Source organism: Procambarus clarkii, chromosome 6 (assembly GCF_040958095.1).
Source record: "Procambarus clarkii isolate CNS0578487 chromosome 6, FALCON_Pclarkii_2.0, whole genome shotgun sequence".
In the NCBI taxonomy this organism is placed as follows: Eukaryota; Metazoa; Arthropoda; class Malacostraca; order Decapoda; family Cambaridae; genus Procambarus; species Procambarus clarkii.
In genome coordinates, this window is record NC_091155.1 from 40012761 (window position 1) to 40025990 (window position 13230).

The window sequence follows — 13230 nt, forward strand, 5'->3', positions numbered from 1 at the left end:
TTCTGATTGAAATTACCTACTTAAAATTATCAGCTAGATTAAGGACCTGCCCGAAACGCTGTGCGTACTAGTGGCTTTACAAGAATGTAAATACTGTACTATCCAATGTATTCTCACAAACCCAATGTACCTTCTTGTATATATATAAATAAATAAATAAATAAATAAATAAATAAATGACGTCCCTCTCCCCCCCATTCCCAAGACTTTCCAATTTATTTGTCCCAAATACCCCTTTAGGTATTGTATGTACTAGCTCTATCTATAAATCAATCAGAATATTTGTAACTCTGCATCTATGTATGTACTTTTCCTAAATAAAATATTATTATTATTATTATTATTATTATTATTATTATTATTATTATTATTATTATTTTTATTATTATTATTCTAAACCCAAACCAAAGTCACCGTCCAAACACATTGGAAAAGTAAACAATTGTGGACCAGTCTCAAAACATTTTTGTTGCAATGGCACTTGTTGCATATAGTGACGACAGTGACCTAGGCAGTGACTCTGACGACGGTGAAAAGTGTGTGGAGGGTCCAGCAACTACAGTATGTAAGCCAGAAGTTGGAGTAGTGAACAGTGTGCCCCGGACAGCAGTGGGGGATCAGGACTCAATACAGTCTACAGTGGCGGGTGGTGGCGGACCAGACACTCTCGGGGTCCACGGAATAATTGATGAAGATGAAGAGAGTTTCGGTACTAAACTGCCTGGATTATTAGCGTCGATACCAGCAGCAAAGCCACTTAGGAGTGTGTGGCAGGGACTCTCAATTGGTGAAGAAGTTGATGAGTTGACAGATGTTCCAACCGTAGATACTTGGAAGATCACTCAGGAACTTAAAGGGAAGAGTATAGAGACAGACAAATTCGGGTCCAAGCCTAACAATTCTGCAAAAGATTCTGTATCTAAATCCAAGAAGGAAAGGAGAAAAGTTCAATTTTTTGTGCCTGCTCTCTCCGAGGTAAGTACTCTAGCACTACTTCTTAATAATAATAATAATAATAATGTTTATTCAGGTAAGGTACATACATACAAGAGATTTTACAAAAATTGGTAGATTTTTAGATAGAGCTAGTACATACATTGCCTAAAGCCACTATTACGCAAAGCATTTCGGGCATTTCTTCAATCTCGACCATGCATTTTGCAGTGAGAGTTTACTTGGTATGTTTGTTCTGCACCATAATGGAATCTAACCTAACCGTGAGGGGTTTTAACCTATTTATAGGATTCCAGAAATGTGCAACCATGTTGGAACAGACATAGTTGCACATTTTCTAGAGAAAATTGTTTAAAATATTTTAACAAGTTCACAAAAATGTATTATTTGTATGTCACAACATTGTAAATGCTTCACCTACGTACTTCAAATTCAAATAATCACTAACAAAACCTAACCTAACCTACCCCTAACTGTAAATAGAACTGTAATTAATAAATATTAATTTATATAAAAGAACAATCCTGTTTTTATGCACAATTTGCTTAAATTGATATATGTGTTAGGGAAGACCTCTGCAATAATGAGCCTGGCCTGAGGATGGGTTGCTCTAAGTTTGGGCGCTTGTCTTTTCCAACATGGTTGCACATTTCTGGAATACTATACATGGATTAACCCAATGTCAGTTGAGTAAGATTCCAATATGGTGTAGATCATCTGTTAGTACCCCCCAATCAACATGTTTCTCAAGTCAGATTTATTTCCGTTTAGGATGACCCTTTGCTTTCTTTGTTTTAATCCTTGTTTTATCCATTTTAGTATTCTACCATTTATTCCATGTGCCTGTAATTTACTTGCCAGTCTTTCATGTCGTTCCTTATCAAAAGCTTTTGCAAAGTTCATGCATACTACATCTACTGGAAGTTCTTTGTTTGAATAGCTGGTTACCATATCCAAAAATGTGAGTAGGTTTGTAATGCAGGATATATTTTTAACAAAGCCATGTTGAGTTGATTTTACTAATTTTCAAATCGAGATGGTGAATGATTTTCTCCCTTAGAATTCTCTCTATGAGCTTGCAGAGAAAGTATACAGGGTCGTGCTGATCAGATAATAGTTTTCTGCTGAGCTCCTGCCTTTTTTTTTTTTTAATTTATTTATGGGGCTTGTTTAAGAATGATAATAGTGTCAACTGGGAATACAACTTTGAAGAGTTAGGCTAGGCCCGGCCCCATGAGAATTACCAGATTTTTACTTAATTTACCTGAGGGCCACTAATCCTAGTTGCCTCAATGAAGAAAGGAAGCCAGCAGCTTGTTGAAGGTCCCCCCATTTGCCATGATCTTTTCCAGGTATATTTGGGTACGGCTGTTCTCGTGCTGGGTATGGCTGTTCTCGTGCTGGGTATGGCTGTGCTCGTGCTGGTTGATTTTCTGCTACTAGTTTTTGCAAAATATTGCTTCATTATTGGTATTAATAAGGCACTATTAGTAAGCTCCTGAGACATTTTGTTTTATAACCAAAGAGCTGTAGTAAAAAAATGGTCACTTCCACAATTATTCTTCCACCGGCGGATAAATACTGTACGTCAATCACAGACAAAGCTTAGGGCACTGGGTGTGTACGAATAAGCCAGATTCAGTAACATAAATTTCTCTTAAATATTCGATTTACATCAAATTATATATTTTTGGGTTATATATTTAGTTTAGCAACATTATTACGATAATAAGAGCTATAAAAAATACTTATTTTGGAACTGATTTATTAATTTTATTATTTCGAAGCCGTAGGTCACTGAACTGTGGCGACGAAATCGAACAGAACACGCCTGATATTGTGTTCCATTTCCAGTAACATAAATTTCTCTCAAATATTCAATTTACATCAAATTATATATTTTTAAGTTACATATTTAGTTTAGCAACATTATTACAGTAATAAGAGCTATACAAAATACTTACTTTGGAACTGATTTATTAATTTTATTTCAAAGCCGTAGATCACTGAACTGTGGCGATGAAATCAAACAAAACAAGCATGGTGTTGTGTGGACAGGGATTAGACTCGTCCACTTGTGCTGGAGTTGTGCTGCCTATAACGTGAATAATTTCTCAAATAGCAGATATCTATCATATTACAGTATATTTTTGGTTTTATTTAGTTTAATTTAATTAGAATAATAAAAAGTTATTAAAACACCAGTTTTAGAAATGATTTATTAATGTGAAACGTTCAAAGCCATGGGTCACTGAACTATGACAACACAGACGAAAGTGAGTGAAACCTCACTATAAAGTGAGGTTTACTGTACAGTATTCCCTTATCTGTCCACCCTCACTCATCTTGTTTCATCACAGAAAATGTATATAAAAAGATTTCAACACATTTAGCTAGCTATTCACGCTTCAGCCTTTAAATTAATTTACAATGATACGTGTGCCACAAATCGGTGAATGAAAATCATTGAAACTCAGTCGTTCACTTGTGTGGACGACTCTGGCTAGTGTTTGGTTAATGTGTGTCACTTGTTGTGTGGTCCACTTGTGTGATCCAACTTGTCTTATGAAGGAATTATTAATTGTAATCTGTGATAGAATGAGAGTTTTCCACCAACTCTGTCCCAACATCGTAAGCTTGTGGACCGCTTGTGGTCCACTTGTGTGGTCCACTTGTGTGGTCCACTTGTGTGGTTCAACTTGTTATATGAAGGAATTATTAATTGTAATCTGTGATGGTATGGGAAAGTATTCCACCACTCTGTGAACTTTGTCCCAACATCGTAAGCTTGTGGACCACTTGTGGACCACTTGTGCGGTCCGCTTGTGTGGTCCACTCGTGTGATCGAACTTGGCATATGAAGGAATTAATAATTGTAATCTTGATAGAATGGGAAAGTTTTCCACCAGTCTGTGAACTCTGTCTCGACGTTGTAAGCAAATCCGAACATCCCCCACTTCGTCGAACCATTGTTCGTCGAACCGGGTGAGTAAATCCGGCCTGAAAAGTGTGCAAACTAGCCGGAGATTCGTTGAATTGGGGTACGTTGAATCGAGGTTGTACTGTATATAGATTTAGTTCTGCCTGAGTAAAGGATTTTGACTTCTCCCTCTGTCTGCAATCTGAATAACCTGTCCTCTCCTGATCTTTAGCTGTGCATTTTTGTATAATTCTGTGTTTTAACTCCTTTAGTTTTCCTCTTAGCACTCTGTCAATTTTTGCTGTTGTATTGTGAAGTCTGGAAATGTATATACTTGGTTATACCCCTCGAGATCTTTGAGTTTATGGGCATGAACTAGTATCTTCCTTCTGTGCTCAAAAATTTGCAATGGTTATTCTCACCATATTTGCTTCCATCCTACCCAACCTCCTGACATCTGATATACTTATTCCACCTTGCCTATTACTGTAGTTTCTCTTAACATTGCCTCAGTGAGTTCCTGTCATTCTTGTCGTCGTCTTTCGCAATGTTTCTTATGAGGTTGTTTTCTGGGGGTACCCCCTACCCCCTTTTTGGTACCCCCTGTTTTCTGGGGGTACCAATTCCCGCCCCGGAGATATCCATGCTGATAGGGATAGTCCTAACTTTTGGCATCAGTCGATGTGGATGGAGTTCTAGGCCTACCGGGGACCACGGCCAGAACCTGACCCCTTCAGAGAGGCACGAGGAGCAACGGCCTATAGAAATGCACATGTGATTTTGCAGTATTCTATACCTGCCATCGACCCGGACAGGCACCCAGAAAGTTAAGTGCCCCAAAACAAACCCCTATTCTGGTGAAACCAACAAAAATAACCAAACAAGTGGACAGAACTCCCCCAAATGAAAACGAGCAAACGAGCATGACATAACACGAGTCCCGTCACATATCTGCGCAGCTTCTCACTCCCCCCCCCCCCCCCCCCGTGCCGCTGATCCACACCCCAGTTCATCAGCCAATGGGATACAGTTTGGTCGTTGTGGCTCCAGCTCCAGACTTTTGTTGTGCTGTCCTCTGTTCAGTACTGCTCTTCTGATGGTGTGCGAGCTGAGAATAATATTCACAGGTAGTCGGACTGCACGTGCTTAGAGTCACCTTCCCTGAGTGCCCTGTAAGTACCACCCAAGGGGCAAGGGGTTTCTTCTTACAATCTATTTTCATACTTTCTTACAATGACAATGTATTTTTATACTTACAATGTACCTGTAAACATTTTTAATTTTGCTAGAAATTACCTTCTTAAAATTCTATGTCAGATTAAAGATCTGCCCGAAATGCTATGCGTGCTAGTGTCTTTACAAAAATGTAAAACTTCAAGTCTCTGTACTCTAATAAACCCAATGTACCTTCTTGTATATAATTAAATAAGTAAATAAATAAATTGTGGCAATTCCCGCCTGACAGCTCGGGCGGAGCGGACCGCCGACGCTTGCTCTGTCAACGCCAGAGCATTTTGCCAGACTTCCTCGCCCTATTGCATCCAAAATATGTCACCTACAATTTTTTTGTTATTTTTTTCGTGGTAAGGGAACACAAATGAATACTTTTATAAAAATAATTTTTTTTTTATATTTTTTTTATTTTCTGCGCCTGGGCATGTTTCAGGCTATAATCACAAGAGCATCTCAGGGGTTAATAGGTTCTTTTAATCAGTTGGTGCTAACCTAGCCAGAAAAATCCCACAGACTCGGACACATGTTACTACATATCTTGCAGGCAGCTATCCAAACTCTCTTCTCCTTTTACCAGTCAGCCCAACAGATGTTATGTCTATCATTCACTCACTAAAATTAAAGCTGGGAACATTAGTGAAATACCATCTATGGTATACAAGAGTGCCTCCCATGCCCTTGCACTACCCATAGCTTTGCTATTCAGTAAATCTCTAGAGTGTCATACATTCCCTGATATCCTTAAAAAAGTACAAGTAATGCCAGTTCATAAAGGAGGCAGACATAAAAAATTACAGACCTATATCAAATCTACCTTATTATCAAAAATATTTAAAGAAATAATTTATAAACAGCTCTACTCCTACCTCATAAAATTTAACATACATTGGTACCTCAGCTTTCTAATTTAATCTGTTCCCAGAGATGGTACAAAAACCGAAACAAATTTTCCCATAAGAAATAGTGTAAATTGAATTAATCCATTCCACACCCCCCAAATATATTAACTAAAAAATGCATTTTATACAGAATAATTCTCTTGGGTACCTCACCTTTATTGCGGACTCTTGTTGGGATATGAAAGACAATGAGGAAGGGTGAAAGAAGAGAGGTGTTAGTGTTTGGAATGGGAGTCCCCTTCCATAACAGCAGTGATGACATTTCTGGAGTACTCTCTTATGTTTTGCAGGCATACCACTAGGACCTGGTTGTGGCTCACTGCTTGCTTGTCTTACTAAGAATATGTTTATAGACACTTGTTTTTCCCCCACATTTTAACACTTGTCTGTAGTGAGACATCACACTGTCTCACTATGAATGATCTCTTGTTTTTTCTCTATTGTCATCCTCACAACTATTTTTCTGGGGGGAGCCCCGTCGGCTCCCCGGAGCTATCCCAGGCTGATATGCTAATGTCAGACTTTGGCATCAGTCATGTGTATGGAGTTCTTAGGCCTACCGGGGACCACGGCCAGAACCGGGCCCCCTCAGAGAGGCAAGGGGAGCAATGGCCTATAGAAGCCCCCGTGTTAGTGGAAGCATTCTATGTCTGCCATCGACCGGAACAGGCACCCAGAAAGGTAAGCGCCCCAAAACAAACCCCTATTCTGGTTAAAATTGCTACCTAAAACCGAACTAGTGGATAGAACTCCCCAACCGAAAACAAGCAAACTAGTGTGACGTCACACACTGCCGCGCCGCTGTCTGCGCAGCTCCCCCCTCCCCGGGAGGGGGAAGGGGGAGCCCCAGACCCCCCGCGCCGGCTACCCACACCTCAGTTCTTGAGGCTGATGCTATAGGCGATGGTCGTGTGCTCTGGCTCCGGTGTCGCTACTGCACTGTGCTTTGCGTGTGGTGTTAGTTTGGTGGGTGCGAGAGCCAGGAGTTATCTTCAGTACTCGGGCTGCATGCGCCTAGGGCTGCCTTCCCTAGGTGCCCTGTAAGTACTGCCCTTGGGGCTTGGGGCCACCTTCCACAGGCTCCTCGGGGTCTGCCTCTGCTGGTCCGTTTTACCTTTCGGTTTTTCGGCCGCCTGTTGGGCTCTTGGGTGTTCTGTTCTCCCTTGTTACCGGCAGGTAAGAGGCAGTTTGCACTGGTAGGGGCGCAGGGTGCTGCTCAGCTTGTATTTCCCGACATCGCGGCCGGCTCTGTTCCTTGGGGTTCGCTGTCCTCTTGCGGGGTTTTGTTTTTCTTTTTGTTTTTGCCTGGTGGGGGGTTCTGTCATTTTATTCAGTTTGTGTTTTCCCTTCCACTGTTCTCATCGGTGGCGCCCCCTGCTAGGTCCCCGTGAGTGTACACGTCCCTGGGGTTCAGCTTTAGAAGTTTGCTTGGTAGTTTTGGGCGCCGGTTTGCAGCACCCTGCCTGGGACTACCTGAGCGCGAGTCCTCTTAAAGTAAACGCTCAGGACCCTGGGAATCCCCTAGGGGGCGCGTGGGTCCGATGGATGTGACCCCGGAGTCCCCACTCGCTGTGTGCGAGTTTGAGGGTTGCTCGGTCCCCTTGTCTCAGGGTGACCCTCATTGTTTTTGCCTCTGCCACGCTGCCTGTTGGGTCGGTGATACTTTCGACCCTGAGTCCTGTGAGTGTTGCTGCTTGCTTGTGACTCAATTTACCCAATCCTCTGATTCTATTCGGGTACAGGCGGCACGTGCGTTGCAGTCTAGGTTTCGTCTGTTGCAACGCGCTCGGTTGGTTGCTTCCCCGGATGCCCCGGGGCTGCCCTGCTTTGCTTTTCGAGACCCGGACTTGGGGGTGGGGGTCGCTTCGATCCTGGTTCAGTCCGCACCTCCTCGTCCTTCCCCTTCTGTTCGTTCTGGTCCCCCGCCCCTGCTTCCGGCCCCGAAGCGTCTGAGGGTTTCGGGGTCGGAGCAGGGGTTACTTGATCTCAAGACTCGGGCAGCTTCGGGGGTTGCCCCTTCCGGGGGGGGCGGCAGAGGCATTCGAGTCTTGTCTCCCGGCCGAAGCTTCAGGGTCTGACCAGTGGGCCCCTCTTCCTCCAGCTTTTCCGGCTGCTCCGTCCTTGTCTTGTGGGGTCGGGGCTTGGGGAGAGGACTCGGCCTCGGGTCCTGTGGTGACGGACCTCGAGGCTGGGGAGGGGCTGACTTGGGGGCCTTGGGCCCCGCTGGACCCCGCCTGGGTTTTTCTTCCCACTGAGCGGGGCTTATTGTTACAAGGAGTGGGGTTTTCTTTCCCCCCCTCTGCGTACGAGTTGGATTTGGTGTAGGCCCCTCCCCGGGTACGGTTCCGTGTTCCCCCGGGTACGTCGGTTCCGTCCTTCCGGAGGTTTTCGGCTTATCGCATCCAACCTGGTGTGGTGCGAGCGGCCTTTGCAGCTTACCTCCTGCGTGACCCGGATTATGCCTCGGAAATGGATCCGTCCACGTTCAGGTTTGGGACTTCGTTCCCTTTCTGGCTCCGTTACGAGGTTCCGGAGTCGTCCTGGCTAGCAGACTGCCCCTTGTTTGGTCTGGATTCCTGGCATTCCTTCTGTCGTTCCCGCACGCTGGAGTGGCGGGAAGCTTCCACGGTGCTTCAGGTTTTCCTGGGGGGTGAACTTGAGTACCTGAATGAGTGCTTGTTTGCCCCTGCCCTTCCCGGCGATGTGGGCGTTATTCAGCTCCATGTGCAGGTTCCCTCCCTTTCGGCGGCGCTCGTGGCGGAGGACTTGCGCGCTCGGGGCCTTTTGTGTTCGGCCTTGCGGTTCTTTTCCCTCCTGGAGCTGTCTTCGGATTGGCTCGTGGAGGATGTGGGGACGCTTGGGTCCGTCCCGGGGTCCGGCACCTTGTCCTCGGCTGCGCGTTCGTCGGCTGCCTTGTTGAAGCTGTTCACGCCGATTTTGCGGGATGCGGTTTCCCTGTTCTATGCTTCCCGTCTCGCGTGTCGGCAGGCGGTGCTGGGTTTCTCCATGGGATCTGCTTGGGCTCTGGCTCTTAGGCGTTCTTCACCTTTTTGTCCTCTCCTGTTTGGGGAGTTGGCCGTGGCGCAGTTTATTCAGGCTGCGTCGGCGGCTTGTCGTCCGATGTCGGACTTGTTGGTTTTCCGGGGGTCCCAGGGTGGGTCTTCCCGGAAAGGTCGTGCCAGGGCTCGGGGTTCCTCTCGTCGTGGTAATCCTCTGGTGTCAGGTTTGGGGTTGGCTCCTCCTGCGGACCCTCCCTCGTCTGGTCAGCGCGGTGTTCGCGCTGTGCGGGGTTCTGGGTCTCGTAGGGGTCGCCGGCCCTTTCGCGGTTTGCCCCCTTGACGGGGCGATGGGGGGGCGGCTTGCGCTGTTCGCCCGCGCCTGGTCCCACGATTCGTGGGCCTTTCGGGTCGTGTCTCGCGGCCTGCGGTGGCGTTGGGTGGCCCCTCCCCTCTTTGGGGGGTCGGGGCTGGCAGGGCAGGCTTCTTCCCCTGCGCTCTGTCGAGTCGTCTTGGAGTGGGTACGCTTGGGCGTCGTCGAAACGACGTCGTCCCTCAGATGGGTTTCCCGTCTGTTTCCGGTTCCGAAACGGGACTGCGCGGACCTGCGGTTCATTCTGGACTTGTCCCGTCTGAACCCCTGGGTTCATTGCCCCTCCTTTCGGATGACTACGCTGTCTCAGGTTCGGCTCCTCTTGGAGCCGGGAGCTTGGATGGTGTCCCTGGACCTCCGGGACGCTTATTGGCATGTCCCGATTCATCCGCGGTTCAGGGACTGGCTCGGTTTTGTAGTGGGGCGTCTGAGTTACCGCTTTCGTTGTCTCCCGTTCGGGTTGAACCTGGCACCTCGCGTGTTCACACGCCTTACACGGGTTGTGGTGACTCGTTTGCGTCTCCTAGGTGTTCGAGTGTTGGCCTACCTCGACGACTGGCTGGTTTGGGCTCCCAGCCAGTCAGCTTGCTTGCTAGCCAGGGATTTGGTTCTTTCCCAGCTCGCCGGGTTCGGGTTCTTGGTGCACTGGAGGAAGTCCCATCTGGTTCCCTCTCAGGTTCGGACATGGCTGGGTCTCGTGTGGGACTCTCGAACCGCCTCCTTGTCTCTCCCTCCGGAGTCTCTCCTGCGGCTGCGGTCCCGCCTTCGTCTGTTTCTGGAGGGCCCTCGGGTCACCCGGCGGTTGCTCGAGGGGCTGTGCGGGAGCCTGAACTTCGCGATGGTGGTCTACCCGCCGGGTCGGGTTTGGCTTCGACGGCTGTTCTGGTTCCTTCGGGGTTCCCCCTTCCGCCTCTCGCGATCGCAGAGTTCGACCCCCGGGGGACTTGCGTCGGTTGCTACGTCACCGGTTTCCTCTTCGGGTTTTTCGGGGTTCAGTGCCTTGGCGCCTACCCGAGCCCTCGCTCGATGTGTACACGGATGCGTCGTCTCGGCTGGGGTTTTGTGACCAGTTCTCACCAGGCCGGCCAGGGGCGTTGGGATCCGTCCTTCCGTCGAGCTCACAGTACGGTGCGGGAGTTCGCGGCAGTGTGGTTTGCTCTGGGGAGGATTCGGGTGGCCCGCGGATCGACGATTCGGCTCCATTCGGACTGCTCTCCGGTGGTTCATTGCCTGAACCGCGGGGGTTCGATGCGGTCCTTGTCTCTTTGGGGTTGGTCGCTTCGGGTGACTCGTCTGCTGAGTTCTCGGGGTTTGGCTCTCCTGGCGGTTCACGTACGGGGCGTGTCCAACGTCTTGGCCGACGCCCTGTCTCGCTTCGTTCCTCTCTCCACGGAGTGGACGGTCGACGACGAGTCCTTCCTTTGGCTTTGCCAGACGTTCGGGCGCCCCGAGGTGGACCTCTTCGCGTCGGCGTGGTCGCGGCATCTTCCCGTTTATGCGGCGCCCTTCCCCGATTGCGAGGCCGTCGGGGTCGATGCCTTTCGGCTCGACTGGACGAGGTGGGGGTTCCTGTATCTCTTTCCCCCGGTTCGGCTGTTGCTCCAGGTCCTGACTCGCTTAGAGACTTACCGGGGGAGAGTTGTCCTTCTGGCCCCTTGGTGGCCGGCCCAGCCTTGGTTTCAGGCGCTGGTTGCTCGGTGTCCGAACCCGAGGGTTTTTCCCGCGGCTCCGCCTCTTTCAGCAGATCGGGCCGGTACGTCACGTAGCTGGTTCGATCTTCTCCTCGAGTCTTCGCGTATGGTTTTTTGACTCGAGTCTATCATCATCTCTATGGTGATCAGGTGGCCTCCTTGTTGGTGTCCCACCTGAGGGCTTCTTCTCGGCGGCAGTATGCAGTTTTCCTGGCGGTCCTTCCGTTTCTTTTTGCGTCTTCGTCGTGTTAGCTCCTTGTCTGTTCGGGTGGTCTTGTCCTTCCTCTCGTGGTTGTTTCAGGACCGTCATCTTATGCCTAACACTGTCGCTTCGTATCGTGCGGCGCTGGCGGAGCCGCTTCAGCTTGCTTTCGATATCGATGTTACGTCTGCGCCGTTTCGCAAGCTGTCTCGTGCATTGTTTCACCTCCGGCCTGCTCATGCGTCGCCTGAGCCGTCCTGGTCTTTGGACAGAGTGCTCGCTTTCCTTTCATCTCCTCGTTTCGTTGTGGCCCCTTCGGTCCAGGATTGTTTTTCCAAGGCACTTTTCTTGTTGGCTTTGGCCTCTGGGGGTCGGGTAGGGGAGCTTCATGCTCTCCTCCGGCGCAGGGGTTTCTGCTCTTTTGGTCGTGGTGATAGTTTTGTTCGTTTGCAGCCGTCTCCTTCTTTTCTGGCGAAGAATGAGACTGCTGCGTTCCGGAGGGGTCCATGGGTGGTTGATGCTTGGTTGGTCTGGCCGGGGGTGCATCATGTTTTGTGATCGGCGGTTGCAGCCAGTTGTCTCGGCTTCGAGTTGAGGGGTGAGCGACGACCGCCTCCCGGGTAAGTCCCTCTTTTTCTGTCTGTGGGTAGTTAGCTCCGGGGAGCCGACGGGGCTCCCCCCAGAAAACCAGCGTTGAATGTAATGAAACGCCATTTTCTGGGTGAGTCCCGGAGGCTCCCCGGCATCCCTCCCTCCCTCCGGTCGGCGGTTTTTCGCGTTTTTGACATCCAGCCTCAAGAACTGAGGTGTGGGTAGCCGGCGCGGGGGGTCTGGGGCTCCCCCTTCCCCCTCCCGGGGAGGGGGGAGCTGCGCAGACAGCGGCGCGGCAGTGTGTGACGTCACACTAGTTTGCTTGTTTTCGGTTGGGGAGTTCTATCCACTAGTTCGGTTTTAGGTAGCAATTTTAACCAGAATAGGGGTTTGTTTTGGCGCGCTTACCTTTCTGGGTGCCTGTTCCGGTCGATGGCAGACATAGAATGCTTCCACTAACACGGGGGCTTCTATAGGCCATTGCTCCCCTTGCCTCTCTGAGGGGGCCCGGTTCTGGCCGTGGTCCCCGGTAGGCCTAAGAACTCCATACACATGACTGATGCCAAAGTCTGACATTAGCATATCAGCCTGGGATAGCTCCGGGGAGCCTCCGGGACTCACCCAGAAAATGGCGTTTCATTACATTCAACGCTGGTTTTTTAGGTCGAACATTACCACTGACTTTCTTGGAACCCATGGTGTGGTATATAATAAGAACTTTTATGTTCAGAAACCCCCAAAACACAAAAACTATTCAATTTTTCTCAAAGAATTTAAGCGCAATCATCACTAGGTGGGAGACACTGATAAACAAAAGCATCACACGCTCGGTGAATCCGTATGTGAATAAACAAACTCCAAAAACCGAGGCAAACAACGAGTATCGAATTGAGTTTTTCGTAGAAATTGAGCTTGAGAACCGAAAAATACGAAAATGGGCATATGAAAACCGAGGTTCCACAGTACTATGTCCCTGTCAGTTTGGCATCTACTCCCAAAAAGAGTACCAACGATGCAATTATTAGTCTGCTTGATATCATTTACACAGCCTTGACAAAAATGAGTTCCCAATTGGACTCTTCATTGACCTGAGAAAGGCCTTTGATACTGTTAACCATAACTACCTCTTACTTAAACTTCACCATTATGGAATTTGAGGCCTTGCCCTGAACTATATTCGATCTTAGTGACAGGCACCAATATGTAGCCATTAATGATATAATCTCCCCCACTTTACCATTAACCATAGGAGTGCTGCAGGGCAGCATCCTAGGACCTCTCCTATTTCTTATATACCAGTACACTGTCCCCTCCATTTACGAATTTAATCCGTTACCAGAGATGGTTTGTAACCCAAAAATTTGCAACCCG

General features: G+C 48.4%; 1 protein-coding gene across 1 annotated transcript in view; it reads left to right on the forward strand.

The window, feature by feature from the left end:
• Positions 1–411: 411 nt before the first annotated feature.
• LOC123754123 (proline-rich protein PRCC) overlaps positions 412–13230 on the forward strand; it is a 31823-nt gene continuing 19004 nt past the window's right edge. Inside the window, exon 1 of the mRNA XM_045736321.2 lies at positions 412–975. Coding sequence (XP_045592277.2) covers positions 475–975 — 501 coding nt within the window. The 5' untranslated portion in view covers positions 412–474. The remainder of the gene's footprint in view (positions 976–13230) is intronic.